The sequence below is a fragment of the Psittacula echo genome (assembly GCF_963264785.1).
Source record: "Psittacula echo genome assembly, chromosome: Z".
Classification (NCBI taxonomy): Eukaryota; Metazoa; Chordata; class Aves; order Psittaciformes; family Psittacidae; genus Psittacula; species Psittacula echo.
This window is the reverse complement of record NC_137742.1, coordinates 68237574-68258025: the sequence shown is the minus strand read 5'-3', so window position 1 is coordinate 68258025 and position 20452 is coordinate 68237574. Positions and strand designations below refer to the sequence as shown.

General features: G+C 40.1%; 1 protein-coding gene across 1 annotated transcript; it reads right to left on the bottom strand.

Annotated features, from left to right (window-relative positions):
- Positions 1-1593: 1593 nt before the first annotated feature.
- FEM1C (fem-1 homolog C) lies at positions 1594-19175 on the bottom strand. The gene is made up of 3 exons (XM_080637388.1): positions 19106-19175; positions 17856-18585; positions 1594-4795 (listed from the first exon to the last, which is right to left on the bottom strand). Exons 2-3 carry the CDS (start codon positions 18397-18399, stop codon positions 3489-3491), a joined length of 1851 nt encoding a protein of 616 aa, XP_080493514.1. The 5' UTR covers positions 18400-18585; positions 19106-19175; the 3' UTR covers positions 1594-3488.
- Between the last annotated feature and the right edge of the window lie 1277 nt (positions 19176-20452).

Here is a 20452-nt window from a genome sequence, read left to right as displayed (position 1 = left end):
ATCTATGTGACAAATTACCTTCCTGTAAAAGCTCTGGATCAGTTTTTCTCATCCAGAACCTCATCTTTTTTGATTAGGCCTAAGTCTAAAATTTCAGTTCTTTGAAGTGTATGTTGCTTCTAAGTACAGGACTGTGACTACTGTGCATAAAGAACGTTTTAAATTACAATGGCATTGTTCTTCAAAGCCTCCTATTCTCTACGGGCCTTTAAGAAAGATCTTCCTTACTTCTCTCAACCTTAGAGTATTCTATTCCTCTGGTTTTTTTAAGTTGTCTGTGCAATAGGGAAGAGACTTCAAAAGCTTTAAGGAGAAAACTAATTTGCAACTTCCTTGAAACAGTACAAGGTTTTGCCAACTACTTCTATGATATAAACTAAAACGATTAGTTTTCACAGTTCTCAGCACAACTAATGGCATTTTCTAGAAACTGGGAAAATAATGGCATCCAGTTAAGCCTCTTTTTACTATTACCCACTACCAGAATTTAAAGGTTTGGCTGCACCACTGTTTTACAGAAAGGAGGAGAATGAAACATGAAGTTTTGCTTAAGGTACAATTCTTAATGACATGAAGACTGAACTCTAAAGCTGCAGCATTCACATTTAACTATTTACACTCAACGGAAAAAGCGGCTTACCAACCAGTACTGCAGCAGCCCTAGGGGTAACAGATATACAGACACAGAAAGATGTTCTCCAAAACATATTTTTAATGTAATCTGCATTTGGAGCCTAAACATAGCAACAACAGAGAAATATGCTTGTTATTCCTTTTTTACATTACTGTTAAAGCTAAATTTCTTCACATGAAAAAGAAACTCCAATATTTCCATACATGGAGCTAGCTCTGCATAGGAAGTCTTTGTGATAGAACACAAATACCATGTTATTTATAACCAAAACAACAACTTTTCATTCTGCTCTCAAGGGGGCTCAATTCACACTCAAAGCCGAGACATATGAGCAGTCTAGTATGTCTCCCATCAATTTTTCCAAAATTACTTTGAAGCATTAAAGACCAACTGAATCACAGAAGATGGAAATTAGTGTGTAGTGTGCAGTCTACTTACATGTGCCAACATTTTAGAGTGTAATAGGCATTCCACTCTGTATTTCAAAGCATGAGGAAGCTGTTTCAAGAGCAGTCATATCCTGCCTCTGTCACCTTGCAGTTGATACAAAACTCATGAGGCACATTTTTTCCTCATGAGGCTTTTACCTTTCTTATAAATCCTCCTGTGAGGATTTTGCTACAGCACTCTATTCCTTTTTTTAAAGTAGTGTTTCATAAAAATGGAAACAGGTTTATTTTAATGAGTTGCAAAACAGTCGATAAGAAATAGCTCTTTGGGGACTCTGAAAACACACAAAATTACTTCCTATCCAGTGACTGCTGTGAAGTATATATGGAAAAGTAACCAAACCATTGCCTTACATTTCAGAAAGTGTCTTTACACCGCACTTAACAAACAGAACAAAGACACCAAAGACAGCTGGAATCTTGTTATCAGCATAAACTATACAAAAATAGGAATGAAGTCTTATAGCATTTGGTAAGAAAAGCTTTTTTTTTTTTTTTTTTTTTTTTTTTTTTTTTTTTTTTTTGAGAATACTATTCATCTTCCTGGATTAAGTATTTCATTTGAAACCCAAGACAATTAGAAGAAAAACAGCTTTAAGCATTTATCCCCTACCTCCAAAAAAATACAACTCTGGAGGTCTCAACAAGCAAGGAGGTATCAGTGTTCCTGTCTCTAGAAAGCCATACTGTGAACTGTATAATCAATTTTAAAAGCTGTTACACCCCTGCAGGGCACACAGTTTTTTCATCAGTGCTCCCAATATTTTTCTGTATTGGTAGCTCAGAAGCAGTATGTTTCAATAGGGGGGGGGGAAAAAAAAAATCCCAAATAGGAAGAAAAGAGAAAAATGAGAAGAAACGGAAGGCCTAAACAAAGGCCTAAATGGACTTGTTGACCTTCTGGAGCAAGAGCCCTGTAGGTACATTTACAGCCCACCACTGAAATGAAATATCAAGTCAAAAATATTCAGTATGCTATACCACTAAATTTACAAGTAAACTATATTCTATCCAGCTGAAATGATTTTCACTTTAAGACATTTGCATAATAGATTCTACTATTAATCAACAGTAAAGTGCTGAATTAATTACCTGAATTGCACTCACATTTATGACCTTTATTCATAGATTTCTTATCAAGTCAAAAGAGCCCTTTCTGTTGTAAAAGCTAAGCTGTTGTGCAAATATTATAAAAATAGGTACTTTAATTAGGAGCTATATAAACAACAGAACTTCTGCTTTTTGTTATGTAAAGCTGATACAGCAGAGGTGAAAAAGCCATGCAAGTATTTATAAAGACACTTAAAATGAAGAAAAAAGGACACTGCTACAGAACTTCCAACACCCTGCCATACAGCCATTTACTATATCAGATGACATCTAGATCCGGACAGATAAGCATCATGCCACCAACATGCTTTAGTTTCTTATATAGCTGATGCTGATTTGTAAATTTTAAACTACAGCATACATTTGATCTATTTCTCATTAAAGTGTATCATTAAGTTTGAGGTTAAACGTTGAACAACTTCACATCTAGTCACACAACCAGCACAAGCAAGACATTAGCGTAAAGGGGAAGCTGTCAATTGCACATAATGAGGACTCCTCCCCTAACAACACGATGCAATAAAACATTTTCAGATTTAAAGTTCAAGTGGACTACAAAGAGAAAAAGTGAGACAGTCTCCCAAATTTAGGACAAATTTCCAGAGGATCAGAAGGAAAACAACCTCCGTTACAGCAGTGAAAAAGTCAAACCCAAATTAGGAGAGCTGGTAAGTAACTCCAAAATTTATCATGCTATGAAGACAGCATTCTTAGAAGAGCTCCAAACAAATTCCAAAATCAGTATTTAAGTTGAAATTGGCCAAGTGCTGCATAGAAATACGCTCACACACAACAGTCATGTTTAAGCCAGTGCATAGAGAAGATAAAAGCACTTATGGTAGTTGCAAATGTTAACAAGTCCATACAACTTGTATAGTTTAGCAATGAGTCCATAGAAAAAGAAGAGAGTTAGAGCAGAAATGCTCAAGCAAAAGCAAAAAGATGACCTTCCACCTGTATAAAATCCACACAGTTATAGTAAAAAGACATCAGTGGAAGATACTCAGTCCCAAACACCAACAGGCAAATAAGACCAGAACAGACAAGCCTTTGGCAGACAATTTTAAGAGTCTAAATATGGCATTACATTTCTAAATAATCCACAAAATATATTATATGGAATATTCATATTAAATACTAGGTACCCAACTCTGCAGATCTGATAATAACAATGTTTTAGCCAATGAGAGCAAGATGAAGCAAGCTAAGAGAATGCTGGTGTATCATAACAGTGCTCAAGGAAAATATCATCATGAAGTCATGCTTCAAAACCAGTACTCTGGCACTCCACACTATCATCTATGGAGCAAAACAAAGTTCTCTAGTTTTTCAGGGATGTGCCCTGTGTAGCATATGTTACGATTCACTATTACACGGGCAGCAAGACACTGCAAAGTAGTATGATTTATCGGCTGGATTAAATTTTTTGCTATTTCCTTTTCATCCAGTAAATCACTAGCAGTTTGTTTATGTGAGTTTGTGGCATCAAAGTGAGAACCTGACTTGATAAGAAGATTCATGATGTCTGGATGGTTGTTCAGTGCAGCAATGTGTAACGGACTGTTGTTATCAAAGTCTCTGACATTTACATCAGCACCACATTCCACCAGGATAGCAGTAACTTGTAGAGAGGGGAATTTACAAACTGGGTAGCGACCCACACATGTAGTTTTACTGTCAACAGCAAGGTGAAGTGGACTAAAGTTATTTTTCCCTCTAGGCTGAAGCTTAAGAAACTTGTAAATAGTCTGTTTCTTAAAATGCTCCTGTTCTGAGCTGCAAGGTACTTTCTCCAACAAGCAAATTAAATGCAAGATGATGGAAAGGGCTTTGTTTAGCTGTATTGGATCAGAACACTGTGTTTGTTTCATGGCCCGTTCTATTTCAAGAACACTTTTGCACAGTATACCCATGAGATCATCAAATGTGACAGTAGTGCCTAGCAGGCCTTTTGCCCTGTCCTGAAGCATGAAGGAAAAAAGTTCAGCAAATGATAGCAAACTGCTGGCTGTCATTGGGCTCAGTGGATCAAGATTGCTTTGCTGCATGTCCAAAGCATATTTCCATAAGTTGATACAACGCTTGAAGTTTCCAGAGTCAGCATAGACAGCACCTCTGTATCTAATATAGTAGGATGTATCCGGGTGAGAAGGACCAAGAATTCGTTCTCTAATTAACAGTGCTTGCATTCTCACTTCATCAGGGTCTGCAATAAGATTTTCTAGCTCTTCGGAGCTGTTTACTTCTTTAGCATAATCATATGCCATAACTAGTGTTTGTGGCACAGGTTTGCTCAGGATATTGGTCCTATCACTGTATCTCATTTCCATAGCTTGCTTCCAGTATTTCAAGGCACCAAGCAGATCCCTCTTTTTGTCCACAAATGTTGCTCCTAGAAGTTCCAGGGCATTTATGCGTTCAGCCTTACTGGTCTGTACATGCTGTGTCAGAAAGTCCACAATATTTGTATGGCCTGTCACACTAGCTGACAGAAGGGGAGTCATTCCATAACCATCCTTTTCCATTTTAGCACAATATTTCAGAAGCATCTTCATGATCTCCAGACTTCCAGATTCCGCACAATCATGTAATGCTGTGTTTCCTGCAAAAAAATACAATTACACAAATCATAATCAAGCTATAGTCTGAACTTTGCACTCTAACAGTTTAAAAATAGTTTAAAAAACACCAAACATTAATAGTTAATCAAAAATGGAGCTACCTGTTTTGCCATCTATAGTCTATGAAGGTTTACATGACAAGTCCAAATATCCCAAGATCTGATTAAGCATCAAGGCTGATAGGCAATTATACAAACCAAAATATTTTATATTATTGCCTGAAAGAATTAAACAGGTTTTAAGGACCTCTTTGTCTCATTATTTCAAAAAAGCAAACCCCACCATAATTAAAACAGAATTCCTTACTACATAAAAACCACAGGAACAGGCAATTCCTTAAGAGTCAAGCAAGCAGGGTAAAAGACCAGCTTGGCTGAACAAGGAACTCTTTGTAGAGCTCAAGAAATTGTACACTCTCTGAAAGCACACTCAGGCTTTGAAGGAAGATTACAGAGCTATGGTTCATATATGCAAGGAGAAGATACAAAAAGACAAAGCTCAATTAGAGCGGAAACTGGCCAGTGCTGTGTCAGACAACACAAAAGGCTTTATGTACGTTAATAGCAAAAGGTGTAAAGAGAAAAAAGAAATCAGACCAATATATGTTGAAGATGGTCTAATAAGAATGATAAAAAAAAGTGGAGGCTTTCAATGTTTTCTCTGCCTCAGTCTTTAATAGTATGGATAGACCTTGAGATGCCCAGTTCCCAGAGTTGGAGGACTGAGTGAAGGAACAGTGACTTTGCATTTGTGGACAACAAAATTTTAAGGGACCAGCTATATCAGTTGAACATTCACAAGCAGCGAAGGAGCTAGCGGATGTTATGGCAGGACCTTCTCTATCGTCTACCAAAGAGTCTTGGGAGGTCCCCACTGTCTGGAAGCTAGCCAGTGTTATTCCAGTTTATAGGAAGGACATGAGAGAAGATCCAGGAAACAACAGAGCTGTTAGACTAATCTCAGTTACTGGAAAAATTAGAATCACAGAATCATAGAATTGTTAGGGTTGGAAAGGACCTTAAGATCATCTAGTTCCAACCCCCCTGCCATGGGCAGGGACACCTCACACTAAACCATGCCACCCAAGGCCTCATCCAACCTGGCCTTGAACACCACCAAGGATGGAGCATTCACAACCTCCCTGGGAAATCCATTCCTGTGCCTCACCACCCTTACGGTAAAGAACTTCTTTCTTATATCCAATCTAAACTTCCCCTGTTTAAGTTTTAACCCGTTACCCCTTGTTCTGTCACTACAGTCCCTGAGGAATAGTCCATCCCCAGCATCCTTGTAGGCCCCCTTCAGATCCTGGAAGGCTGCTATGAGGTCTCCATGCAGCCTTCTCTTCTCCAGGCTGAACAGCCCCAACTTTCTCAGCCTATCTTCATAGGGGAGGTGCTCCAGTTCCCTCATCATCCTCCTGGCCCTCCTCTGGACTTGTTCCAACAGTTCCATGTCTTTTTATGTTGAGGACACCAGGACCGTACTCCAAGTGAGGTCTCACAAGAGCAGAGTAGAGGGACAGGATCACCTCCTTCGACCTGCTGGTCACGCTCCTCTTGATGCAGCCCAGGATATGGTTGGTTTTCTGGGCTGCGAGCGTACCCTGAAGCCGGCTCATGTTCATTTTCTCATCGACCAACACCCCCAAGTCCTTCTGCACAGGGCTGCTCTGAATCTCTTCTCTGCCCAACCTGTAGCTGTGCCTGGGATTGCTCTGACCCAGGTGTAGGACCTTGCATTTGGTTAAACTTCATAAGGTTGGCATCAGCCCACCTCACAAGCGTGTTGAGGTCTCTCTGGATGGCATCCTTTTCCTCCGGCATATCAACTGAACCACACAACTTGGTGTCATCGGCAAACTTGCTGAGGGCGCACTCAATCCCACTCTCCGTATCACCGACAAATTACAGAGATAATACTGGACACTACAGAAAGGCATTAAAGGACAAGGCAACCATCAGTCAGCATGGAGAAGTCCTGTTTAACTGATGTGATATCCTTCTATGATAAGGTCACCTGCCTGGCGGAAGAAGGCAAGGTGATGGTTGTAGTTTTTCTGGATTTTAGTAAGGCTTCTGATGCTGCCCTCACAGCATCCTTCTGGGAAAATTGTCCAGCTCTGGAATACACAGGTTCACTGTGTGCTGGGTGAAGAACTGTGTCAACAGCAGGGCTCAAAGTGTTGTAGCGAATGGGGCTACCTATATCCAACAGGTCACCAGTGGTGTTCCTCAGAGCTTAATTCTAAGGCCAGTTCTGTTCAGTATTTTTATCAATGATCTGGACTTAAAAATCAGCTAAAATATTCTGTAAGAGATTTTGTATCTGCTTTCAAGTATGAAACAGAAACTTAAGTTGTCTATCTCCATGTTGTTTCACTTTTCCCTTCCTCCCCTGTCAAATTTCCCTTCCTCTCTATCCCCAGAAATGATTAAAAAATAATGAGATCTGTATGAAAATTAAAGCTGGGCTAACTCAGTATTGGCTTTGTGTGCCTCTACACTATACCTCTTCTTCTCTCCATCTACCAGACATTTTGACTTACATATTTTGAAGCAATAACTGTATTACAACAGGTCCTTCATCTCAGCTGGGGCCTCTTGAGACTGCCAGTATATTCTGAGGGAGCTGGATATTTTGCCAAGCACATGTATAGACCCAGACAAACTATTCTTAATGCATTCTTAGGTCTTCATTCTAAAGTCCCAAGTTAATTCCTCTACTTCTCCGGTTAGGATTCCCACAGGCAAAAAGGGAAAAAAAATCCAACCAAGAACATTCAACACACAACATCTAAGTGTCTAATCATTTACATGCAGATTATTTCCCACTAGCATGACATTGCAGAGTCTTTTATTTAAAAGCACTCCCATTCTAACACTGTGCGGGAAAGTTTCTAGAAAGCACTAGTGTCACCTGTTTGAAAACCATATTCACAGAAAACTAGAAAGCAATCATTGGACACCACAGTTAAATAATTTAACTATGAGGCTTCAACTAGATGAAAATTTTGCTTTTAAAATCGCATAATTTACATCTACCTTGCTCTTCCATAAGGCGTTATAAATTCTACAAATTCAGGCATAGCAACTTTCCAGGCTTCCACTAATATTAAATTAAGTGAAAGGTTATGTAAAAATCCCACCCCCAATTAAAGAGATCTTACATCCTTAGCCCTGCAAATTGCAGTTATCTGCCCATCAGATCATCAGTTTCTGTGACATTGTCAGTACGTTTCCATATTCACAAATGAGACCTTCTTTTATAAGGGTTCTCTGCACATTCAGATTTGGCTTTTGAAAGCTAAGAGAGAAGTTTCCTGAAACTTCCTTATTTGCATTTTTGGTAGGCTTTTCTTTTTTTTAATTTAAATGACAAGTCAGCAATTGACAGTGTGCTTTCCTATTTTATTTCCAGTCTCTAAGACAACTACAGTGGGTTAAGAAACAAAACCAGAAAAACACAGAAATATCAGATTGTTTCATTAACAGATAGCAGGCTTCACTTGCAAAATATTCCTTTCATGAAACACTTCTGAACATCAGCCAGCAATTCTATCATTCACTAACAAGTAGGTTGAGGAAAACACCCCAAAGCAGCACCTGAAATTATCTCTTAGATCAAGATCCACAAAGCTAGAAACAGTTCGTACAATAACAAGTTTGTTAATTTGGCATCTTTATCAAATATAATTCCCTCTGTCCTTTTCACACACCACAGACCAGAAAATGTCAATACCTTTAAATTCCTAACATGGGAAGGTGTCAAATGCAACAAATACAAACTCACCAATGCACATACATTTTAAGTCTTCTTACTATGCTGGAGAAAGTCTAGTTGGTACGTAACTTCAGCAGACATCCTAGAACTAAAGACTGGCTGTTCCCTCAGTCCATCTGCACTTCTGCACTCAGTGATGAAGACGAAAACCAGATGCATGAGGGTGTTGGCTGAGCCACCACTTAATACAGCCATTTCAGAGTCTATTCAAGTTCATTCCCCACACCAGAGCTCCAAAACACTGGAATCAGCACCTATTTTTTACCTTCAAGTCTATATTTTCAAGGTATTTTAAAAGTTGTAACATAAAAGCGTATTAAAGACAAATAAGCCAAAAGGTATTAACACCACCAAAGTTCCTACTATTGCTTCACATCTACTAATACACGTTTTTCTGGCTTTGACAATAGGATCACTGGCAGCTATTCATATTACACATTGTAGACCCATTGCCATATAATGCTGCTCTTGACACTCTTTATCAATTGCCAGCCATATATGCTATTCCATATTAATACTGAAAAAAGTCTGCATAGATTAAGCTTGGCCATTGTCTGGGTAAATTCAGGTCCTATCCAACAGTCTGCATATCATTAATTTATAAGGCAGCTACGCAGAGCATATGGAAATACACTTAAGACTCCAGGAAATTTCAGTACTTTGTCTAACTGCATGTCCTTAGTTTAAAAAAAAAAAAAAATTAAAAAAATTTGTGTTTGTATTACAATTTTTGACTTTGGTTTAAGCAGCTGTTACTGACAGCATATCAGAAGTAGTGTAATTTTTTAGTTAGTTACATTGTAGTAGGCCTTAGAGTTAAAATAACCATAGTTATTTTAAGCCATGTATAAACCAACAAAGGAAGGCCATCACCACTAATTTTTAGTGGCTGCACCTCACTTAGGTTCGACTGGATGGTACAGGTACCATTGTAAAAGCCGACAAATTTTTAGAGAGGAAACGTTGACAGGGGTAGACAAATAGTTGAGAACTGCCAATTTAAAAAATAATAGAAAAAAACCCCAAAACAACAACAACAAAAAAACCCCACCACATATACATAAACCCCAACAAATAACAAGATTACCAGCCATCTACACCTAGAAGTGTGAAATTTTAGAACTCAAAAGAAAAAGAAAACGTTTATCCTGCTCTATGTCTGACGTAATGAGCAGGAATTGGAACAGCTCAAGTAAGTATGGCAAATCAACCATTATTCTGTGAATTAACTCAGCCATTTCAGAACCACTGTATTATGTATAGCGACAGGAATATACAGTGGCTGAACACAAATCAGCAGTTAATTTTTGTAACAAACTAAAAGCCAACACTACATCTACTGTTACATTAAAAAGTAAAAGGCTGGAAAACTTGATATTCCTTCTCTTTGATAAACAGTTTTCCAAGAGACATACACAAAGATGTTGGTTAAATTACTTTTTTTTAAGGTGTGAGTGGTTATTTCAAAGTAGGTTTCAATAAATTTTCTTAACCCAATTTTTATTTCAAAATGATCTGCAGGGATTTAATTACATACAGAAGATAGTTAATATTGCAACAACACGAAAGTTTCATTGTTCTTGCACAGAAATAAAATTAGACTGGATATGTTTTGGTAGTCACAGTACTTCTCTGCTAGAGAGAGATTCCCACTATTATTAATACTCCTTACAAACTGTTTCTATCTGTATTGCGCTTTACTATTCATATTATCTAGTAACTTCCTCTGATTAAAAAAAAGCAGAGAAATTGAATAACCCTACCTCCAGTCCTTCCAAATCTTGCAAAAACAAAGTAAGAAAATAGGTATGGTCAACTGACACCACATCTTCATATTTTTATTCTTTTGTTACTTTTTTAAAGCTAGTATGAACGCTACACAGACCAAATTCTCTAACTATCCAGTGTTAGCAAAAACTGATCAGAGTGAGGGTTTAGCATTCAAATTCATAATGAGGCCATTTCTTTCTACGTCAGAAGCAAATAATTCTCAAAATAGACTGGTAGCTTGTGACATGGGAATCAAAGAAAATGAAGCAGTCACACAGAAAGTGACTTTAAGCCAATCAAGTACATCTATGTCCTAATATTTACAAAATGCTTGGTTTCTGAGTAGTAAGACTTATATTAAAATATAGGATCAATCTGACTTCGTATTCAAGATGTTTAAACATAAGAGAAAAAAGATTTCATTTAAATGACTGGTCAGTATGTAAAATTACCCACATGTATATATTTTTGTAGCCTTACAGATTAGTCATTTTTCTAAAGTTAAGTTGTTCATGTAATATCAACTTTTTTTTTCCTAACAGATCACTTGAAGTAACTAAGTCTAAGAGTTTTACTGATTACAAAAAAAATAAATGTATTACTATGCACATACAAACATGGACAGTGCACAAGAAAACTGTTACAGATCCCTACAAATAGTTTGCATGACAAAGAAAATCTAAACGTATGTTTCCTTTAGAAGAAATTAAGAAAAAATTGAGAAGAACTGCTAATCTCAGCAAGTTATTTCCATCTAGTTTCCATATGCTGTAAGGGAACAATTACTTTCTTGTTCACCACAGCACTTCAAAAGAACTTGCATAATCAAGATTACCCATACAAAGTATGCTGTTCGCCATTTAATTTCAACATAAACTCCTTTTTAGTTGAATTTATTGAATTTGTTTTTTTAAACTGCATCCTCCTTATTTACAGACATTCCTATTGAAGTTCAGTTTCCACAGCATCAAGCATGAAATATGTAAAAAATGGAGTGCACTACAGCATTAATACCAACCAAAAAAAAAAGCCCCAAACAAACCAACCCAAAAAAACCAAAAAACAAACAAAAAAACCCACCAAAACCCCAAAACCAGGAAAAGGACCCTAAACACTTTTAGAGCAAGGGTTTATTCACTGGGTACGGAGAAGAAAGGGGAGGGTTTGGGGTTTTTTTGTCTGATTCTCTCCCCCTCCCCAAAAACGAATCTTTGCAAGCAGACAAGACTGGCAACCTCAGAAGGGAACAAACCTTTCAGACTCCTTAATGTTTACTGCAAGAGAAAATTGATTTTTAACACAAACTAAACTACACTGATCATAGGGCAAAAAGTGTAAGTCTCTTTAATCTTCCTGTTTCTGGGTCTGTCAAGTCTGTAAAAACTTTTTTCTTTACCAGTAGGTTTGAGTGTTATGCTTTCCAGTATCCCACATAAATGACAAGACTGAAATAACACCAGCCCTTGATGAAGTACTACTGTATGTATAACCTTGACACAGTACCCATAGAGACTGAAGTCTGTATGCTTTTATAATTTCCAAAGTGAGGAAGCAAAGTCAACAAGCCTTGTCCTCCACATTATTTTACAAAATTATTCTGATCAATTACTGTCCCAGTAGAATTTAAGAACAACAAGATTTTGAATCATAGTGTTACTCTGCATTTTTAAAACCGGTAAGTCCCTCCAACTGCTATGGTAGTATGGAGAACCATAAATGATGAAGAGTCAGGGTGTGAAACCAAACATTCCTGTGCAGTACTCAAGAGACACCTAAAGGAGCACGTAGTCCAGTAGTCCTTATGAAATGTTCTTAATACTCAGGAGAAGAAAAATTAGCCTTTGGGCCAGCAGACTAGTCTGCTAACTAAAGAAGAGGGACAGAATTAGTGAAGGCCACTAGTAAAAACCACTAATATCACCCTGAAGACAAAGAGACCACATACTAAGCAGCTGAGTAATGGAAACACTTAAAAGACATTTTCAGGGAGAAAAAAAAAAAAAAAAAAATCTGCCTTCCAAGTAGATATTTTTGAAGAGTCCTTATTTCCTGCACCATTATACTCAGACCATCCTTGCTATCAGCAGATGTGTACTTTAACTGTAGAACGAAGGGGATGAATCTCAGCTGCTACAGCAAGTCTGGTGGAAAAGGATAAAGCATAACACAAATTATCAAATTGTGCACTGCTCAATTTCAAAATGCAAGATCTAAGCATCCTGTCTGGAGTTAGAACAGAAGGGTAAGATCCCTATAAACTGTCTGCATGCAAAACAGAATCACAAAAATCACAGAGTGGTTTCGGTTTGAAGGGACCTTAAAGCTCATCCAGTTCCAACCCCTGCCACAGGCAGGGACACCTTCCGCTAGACCACGTTGCTTCAAGCCCCGTCCAACCTGGACTTGAACACTGAGGCAGCCAGTGTCTCATCACCCTCACAGGGAAGATTTTTTTCCTAATGTCTAAAATCAGATCTTCTCACCTGTCAGCTTAAAGCCATTGCCCCTTGTCCTATCCTTACATGCTCTTGTAAAAAGTCCAGCTCCAGACTTCTCGTAGGTCCCATTTAGGCCCTGAAAAACTGTTATAAGGTCTGCCCTGAGCCTTCTCTTCTACAGGCTGAACAAGCCCAGCTCTCTCAGACTCTCTTCATAGCACAGGTGCTTCAGCCCTCTCATCATCTTTATAGCCTCATTTGTATTCACTCAAGCAGGTCCATAGCACTCTCGTGCTGAGGGCCCCAGAGCTGAACGCAGGACTGCAGGTTGGGTCTCATGAGAGCAGAGTAGAGGGGGGAAAATCATCTCCCTTGAGGTGCAAGCTCCTGGGCTGCAAGTGCACACTAAAGCCAGCTCATAGTTTTTCTCATCAACCAACACCTCCAAGTCCTTCTCCCCAGGGCTGCTTTCAATCCAGGATCCACCCAGCCTGTACTTGTGCTTGGGATTGCCCTGACCCAGGTGCACAACCTTGCACTTGGCCTTGTTGAACTTTGGCTGGCATTGGCTCACCTCTCAAGGTCCCTCTGGATGGCATCCCTTCCCTCCAGTGTGTAAACCACATCACATAGCTTGGTGTTGATGGCAGACTTGCTGAGAGCGCATCAATTCCACTGTCCATGACACTGACAAAGACATTAAAATCGTGCCAGTCCCTGAGGAACTACTTGGACCTTGAGCTATTGACCACAACTCTGAGTGTGACCATCCAGCCAATTCCTCATCAACAGAGTGGTCCATCTGTCAAATTCCTCTCTCTTGAGGAATGTCATGCACGACAGTATCAAATGCCTTGTATAAGTCGAGGCAGATGATGTCAGTCACCGTTCCTTTTCCACCAGCGCTGTGGTGGCATTAGATGGAAGACCACCAGTTTTGTCAGGCATTTTCCCATTAGTGAAGCCACACTGGCTGTCACCAACCACTCCCTTATTGTCCACATGCCTTAGCACAGTTTCCATAAGGTTCTGCTCCATGATCTTGCTGAGCACTGAGATAAGACTGCCTGGCCTGTAGTTGCCCTGTCCTCCTGTTTCCCTTTTTAAAAATTAGGATTATGTTTCCCCTTCTCTGGCCAGCAGGAACTTCACCGGACTGTCATGACTTCTCAAATATGATACGTGACAGCTCGACAACTACATCTGCCTTTTTTATTACGACAATTATATGAAATTATTCTAAGCATAAAATCCAACAAACACAGCCCCAGGTATATCCCCTGTGGAGCCCAAATCTGTAATTTGAAGGCCCAAGGATTGCTACCATTATGAGTACAAGCATTTCCCTTCCTACACATAGCAGCCAAACAAAGACTGTGCACAGAAACCCATCAGTGAAACACTGTATTCAGGAATACAGCAGTCAATTCTGAACATGGTAAGGAAGCACCACTCCTAACAGATCACTGGCAGGCTTTGCAATGCAGCAGAAGAGAAAACTGAATGCAGCCGATACAGAAAACATCCTTCTCATCCAGCACAAAGTAGTAGGTAGGTCTGTGCTTCACTTAAGGAATTGTTCTAGGGTGAGAAATATCCCACCCTTCTTAACCCAAGTATCAGTTTCTCCCCCTCATCAACATTGTTCTTGTTATGTTAAACGTTTTTTAAGAACTCTTTTGTTTACATGTCTGTTGTCTATGTGCTTCATAAAAGTTCGGGGAAACTGTGAAAGTTCAGATTTAAAAAACAGAAGAAACAAAGACAACTAAAGGCTCATACTTTAAATTGAGAACCATTGGGCATCTTTCACAGTAGAACACTTATCTACACCATGCATCTTGTTACCTCCCCTCTTCATCACCATGTCCTGCGGGACAGTGCCAGACCACCTCAGTGTAGCATCTTATCTGACTCATACTCTGAAGTCTATGAGTATCTAACTCCCTAGCTGTGCTTTTGCACTTTCAAAACAGACATTCAAGAACCTCTGCATCTGAATTTCCATAGTCCAAAACACAGCTGTGGGATTCTGCCTGTATTTTAGAAACAGGATTTCACTGTATGTTTTCACCTGCTCTGTTATATACTCTGCCTCTGTTGTCACCCAGACTTTTAAGATGTTTGTGAATTTACCCATTTTCTCATCTTCCCCTGGAACTGTCAACACTTTGAAACTTTTTCATGTCTTTCCAAGCTTTAGATTTTCCTGGGCTTTCTCTACATCTTGAAGTTCTACCTTGCAAGATTATGATCCAGCGGAAAAACAAGGAATAGTTCAAGTAATTTTGCCCACATCTCCCCTTCTCCCTCCCTTCTTTCCCCCCTCCCTCCCCATTTTAGGAGTAATATCTGGAAAAGAATCTATACTAATCTCCCACAAGAGCACCTCTACTGAAATTACACAGTTCTGTTTGTATAGTGTTGCCATTTTAAATGAACCAAAACTTACAGTAACTAAAGCTTTCACATCTTTCACAGAACAGCAGGCTTCCCCGTACATGACCCAGGAAGGGGTCCATTTAAAAAGAATTCAGACACAATTCAGAGCAACAACTTTTCCTACTCAAGAGCAGAGCACTAAGGTTCTCTGTAACTCCCCACCACAAGGGCAGGCATGCTGTCAACTGTTTAGTACACACCAGTTGTACAGCAGGGAGGAGTACAACCTGAAAATAATACACAAAGTCTTTGAGGTGGACATGACAAAATAGAATTAATCCTGTTGGAAATACTAATTTTTAAAATTAATAGGTACTGAGCATGCTTGCAAAACAAAGCCACTGCAATACCCACACTGCTGCAATACTTAGGCCTATCAGTTTTCCTGCCTTTCCACTGCTTTCACTTTCAGATTTTATAGCACTTTCTTCCTATCTCACTGCTGCTTATTAAACAATTTCAGAGATCAAACTGCTTTAAGATGCCAAAAAGAAAAGGTATATTTGTGTCATATCAGCAGGGATTTCCACATACAAAAACTTATTCCACATACTTGATTGATACCTATTTTATCCACACATCTGTTTGTACACATGGCTGTTTGAAGTATAAAATAAGTTTTAGTAAGCTAAAGCATATCCAACCCAACTTTTTAAAGTTCAATTTAAATAAGGATCAGTTATACTTAATGAATCTTTGCTCATGTGCCTCGTGTGAGTCACACAGAAACTAAAGGAAGCAGAGAGAGAAAGGAATTAAGAGAGAAAATTCTTAGGAGTGCATGGCTGCCACTCAGTCATCTCAGCAAAAGCAAATAACACTTATGCACAAGTGAATAAGAATCAGTATAGTAAAGCCTACTCCACCAACACAAAATGAGGGGAGAAAAGAGCTGCAGAGATATATAATTTTCTCTTTTACATCAGATATTTAACTGCACTGCTCTGTTCACACCTATCATATAAAGTAATAGGTTTAAAACTAAAAAGCAATACACACTTTATATTTAGCTTGTTATTCCAAAAACCCTATCTAGAAAAATGACATTTTTATCCCATCACCAGTCCATGATGATTCATAAGCAACCTTATGTCCTTACAAAGGAAGATTTATTTTGCTCTGCCCACCTTTCTGACAACTCTGTAGTTTAGTTTTCTTTACATTAAACCCACATATCTGCACGATTTGCTGAAAGAAAGGCATATTCAACTGAACGGTTTTTCCAAGAATTACTCCCATATTTGGTATTTACCAGTATCATACAACAACCTAGACATAAATTATACTTTAACAGAAATAACTTTAAGGTATAGTATACTGTTACAACTGTAATTTGCCTAAAACAGGCAGTGGAAACTGCCTTTTACACTACAAAAAGGTTTATTAGCAAGTTCATGATATAAATATCTCAAAGGCAGGTGCCAGACTCTTTTCAGTGGTGCCCAGCAACCAGATGAAGAGCAATGGCCATTAACTAAAACACAAGAACTGTCACCTCAACACAAGGAAGATCTTCCTTACATTGAGGGTGGCAGAGCACTGGAACAGTGTGGGGTTGTGGAGTCTCCTTCTCTGGAGACATTGAAAATCCACCTGGACAATTTCCTGTGTAACCTGCTCTAGTTAGACCTGCCTTGGCCGGTTGTTGGATCAGATGATCCTCAGAGGTCCCTTTCCAACCCCAATGATTCTGTTATTTATATATATATATATATATATATAAAAGTATACATACATATAAATATATATAAAATAAGCTGCTGAAACACAATCCTAGCTCAGTGAGCTAAAAAATTATCTGTAACCTCCAATAACAGGTATGCTTTTCAAGCAAATATCACACCCACATACAAGTCTGAGATGTAACGAAAAACAGTGGTTAAACCAAGACAGCCACATAATTACAATCACAGAAAAATGCCAGAAATCTTGATTTTGAATGATAACACGAGGGTAACTAAACAGGTGCAAAGAGATATCATTTGTGATCTGCCCACCACTAGAAGTCCTTCTGTTTGGATCAGTCACCTGCAGCTTCATTACTTTAATTTTCATACATGTTTTTTGTTTTCTAGCACTGAAAAAGGCCCAAAATTATTTAAGAATTTGGAGGAAAGGAGGGAAAAGAGCAAAGTGGTTATGCATTTCCAATGCAGAAAATATTTTCTCTCCTTTACGCATCTTTTCTTTACCTTATTGGTATAGGTCAGATTTATGTCCCACGTATCTGCTTTGTTAAGAAAAAGTATGAAGAACAAGAATACATGCTCATATATTTGAATGTGTCACTACACCAACATCTATAAATAGGAGTTCTCAGTGTGTTCATTAGCTTTTTGCACACACATAAATGTGAATTTTCATGACTTTTTAAGAATTATGGTCTTCAGATTAAAATGCCTGAATTCAGAATGAAATTATACAACCTGTGTTAGCAAAGGAGTAGATAAAAGAAGAGTAAGAACATTACTAAATACACTTCACCTCTTTCTCATCCACCTTATGAGACTAAAATAATATTTTTGGATGTCAGCCTCCTGAAGGTTAAATGAGTAACTTCACCCTTATGCACCACAAGGAAAGGGAAAAATACCCAACCCAAACTTACCTTTAACACTTTTTCTGTTAACATCAGCTCCTTTCTCAAGTAAATACTGAGCAATTTCTTTGTGGCCTTTGTAACATGAGATCATCAGGCATGTATGCCCATGACGATTGGATACTTCCAGATCTGCTTTGTGCTCCACAAGGTACTTCACTATTTCCAGGTGGCCATCAAAACAGGCAGCTCTAAGCGGTGTTGAATTTGTCAGAGTTGTGTTGTTGACAGACGCACCATGATCTAACAGACACTGCACCACCTTCAAGTGGCCAGCTGCCGACGCTGCCCATAATGGCGGAGCCCCCTCAATGGTCTCACCATCAAAATTCACAGAACCTCCAACTTCTATCGATGCAGAGCAGTGGTCCAACAAGTACTCCACCATGTCAAGGTGACCATAACGGGCTGCCATCAGAAGTGGCGTGGCACCACTGGTTTTCTCTGATATCAGTAGGGCTACCTCTTCTCTTGTTTTGCTTGCCAGTAGCTTAGACAGGAGCCGCAGCTTGCCATCACGAGCTGCATTGAACACTGCTGTCTTTAGATCCATCTAGTCTGCACCTCTCTGCCTCTTGAAGGACACACGCCTGCCTTTTTCAGTGTCAAAAGCTTACTGGACACACACAGCCCAAACAGAGTGTCCCCAGCTTCTTCTCAGAAGAGTTTCATCTAGACGGGACAACATGGAGATTCCGAACGGGGTCCTGATAAAGCACAGGCTGTGCTTGCTATGAATCTGCAAGAGAAGGAATTCTGGATGTTTTCACCTCCTACTTCACAGACAAGTAACCGCAATTGTGCTTTTTCTACAGCTACACTCGCTTCTGCGCTGTGCCTACGTCCAGCCGCCTTCCCTGAGACGTCCCCAGGCTGCGCGGCGTCCCTGAGGAAACCTGTTGGGGTGTAGGGGGGTGTGTGTGAACCTACCAGCCTGTTATCCATACGAGAAGCAGAGAAATCCTCTTCTCCCTTACAGCGCTAAGAGTCATGCCCCCGACTTGTTCTGAAGCGCGGCTTGAAGAGCTCCTGCTGCCCCAATGAGCCCACAGACACGTACCGCACAGGGAAAGCCACCGCACGCGCAAGCTGAGCCTCAGACGAGAAGAGCCTGCGCCTACCTTTTCCCTCACTACCAGCTCCCGCCAGCCCAGAAGCTCCCGGCTCTCCTCAACAAGAGGCCCCTCCCGCACCCCTTCCCCTCAGCGTTCCTTCAGGGACCACCCCGGGCTCCCCACCCACCCGGGCCTGCGTATTACCTTCCCAGGACGCTACCAGCGCGCCTCCGCCCGCACTCAATCCAGCTCCTCCATAACAGCCATCCCCCCCATCCACAAACAGCCATACTCTGAGGTGCAGCGCAGCACCGCCTCTTGGGCGCAGCCGAGACCAATCCGAAAAGGGCGCGGGCGCCCGCCAGCCAATCGCAGCGGGGATGGGGGCGGGACTACGCCGCCGCTCAAGCACTTGCAGAGCGCGGCGGGTAGCCGCCAGCTGGCGAGATCGACTGCCGCGCCGCGTCCCCTGCAGGGCGGGGCTTGCCGGGAGGCGGGGCTTGTTCCGGGAGGCGGGGCTTGTTCCGGGAGGCGGGGCTTGTTCCGGGAGGCGGGGCTTGCTGCGGAGCGCGGTTAGGGGTGTCCATGGAGCATGAAGAGCGTTCTTTACTGTGAAGGTGGCAGAATAGAAGAGCTGTGTTTGCCGCATCCCTGGCAGCGTTCAAGGCCGCGTTGGACGGGGCTTGGAGCAACGTGGGCTAGTGGAAGGTGTCCCTGCCTGTAGCAGTAAGGTTGGAATTGGGTGAGCTTAAGGTCCTTTCCCACCAAAAGCGTTCTATCTGCAAGCCTCAGAAAGAAGAGACACCATACACACAAACTTGAAGAAGAGCAATGGACATTAATGGTCAGTCACTTGGACATCAATTTGCAATGTGACCTAGTAGCCTCTCCACCACCAAAAAACCCTAAAAAAACATCACTAACAAAGAGAAAACATTCAATTTGCAATTTTATGTACAAAAGCACTGTATCATAGCCTGGGTTGCTGTTTGTCCCTTTTAGCAAGCTGGTTTATAGGTTGGTGATTGTTTTGTCCACAAACCTCAGAACCAGAAAGATGAAAACTGAGTGATGAGGATTTAGAGAAGAACAACCAAAGTGATTAAGGAACTGGTGGTATTAATTTGAAGAATGGGGTTAACTGAAAAATAGGGTGGATTGAAGAATGGGGTTGATTGAGAAATGGGGTTGTAAATAAGTAACTTCAAGGATGTTAGGTTTTGTTAACAACTATAGAGAAAAGGAAATTAATAAGATAAGTGATATGACAACAATCCTAAAACACAGTGATGAAGAAATAACCACCAGGGGTCCCAAAGCCCACTACTGCATTTTAATGTGCATGCAGGAAGCATTCTCTAAAAGTATGATGTAATGTATGTAACCTAATGAATATGTACGTTTAAGGACAATATAATCACAACCTGGTTGATGCTTGGATGAGACACGCTAGGAGGAGCGATCCCCGTGTCTCCCAGTGCCATAATAAAGAATACCAGTTTGTCAACTTAAACTTTGTTGGTGAGTTCCTGGAGATTTCTCTGAATCAAA

Excerpts from the sequence above, each read along its gene's own strand:
- FEM1C (XM_080637388.1), bottom strand. The coding sequence starts at position 18,399 with ATGGATCTAAAGACAGCAGTGTTCAATGCAGCTCGTGATGGCAAGCTG. Across the intron at positions 4,796-17,855 it reads TAACAGAAAAAGTGTTAAAG|GAAACACAGCATTACATGAT; the intron begins GTAAGTTTGGGT and ends ATTTTTTTGCAG.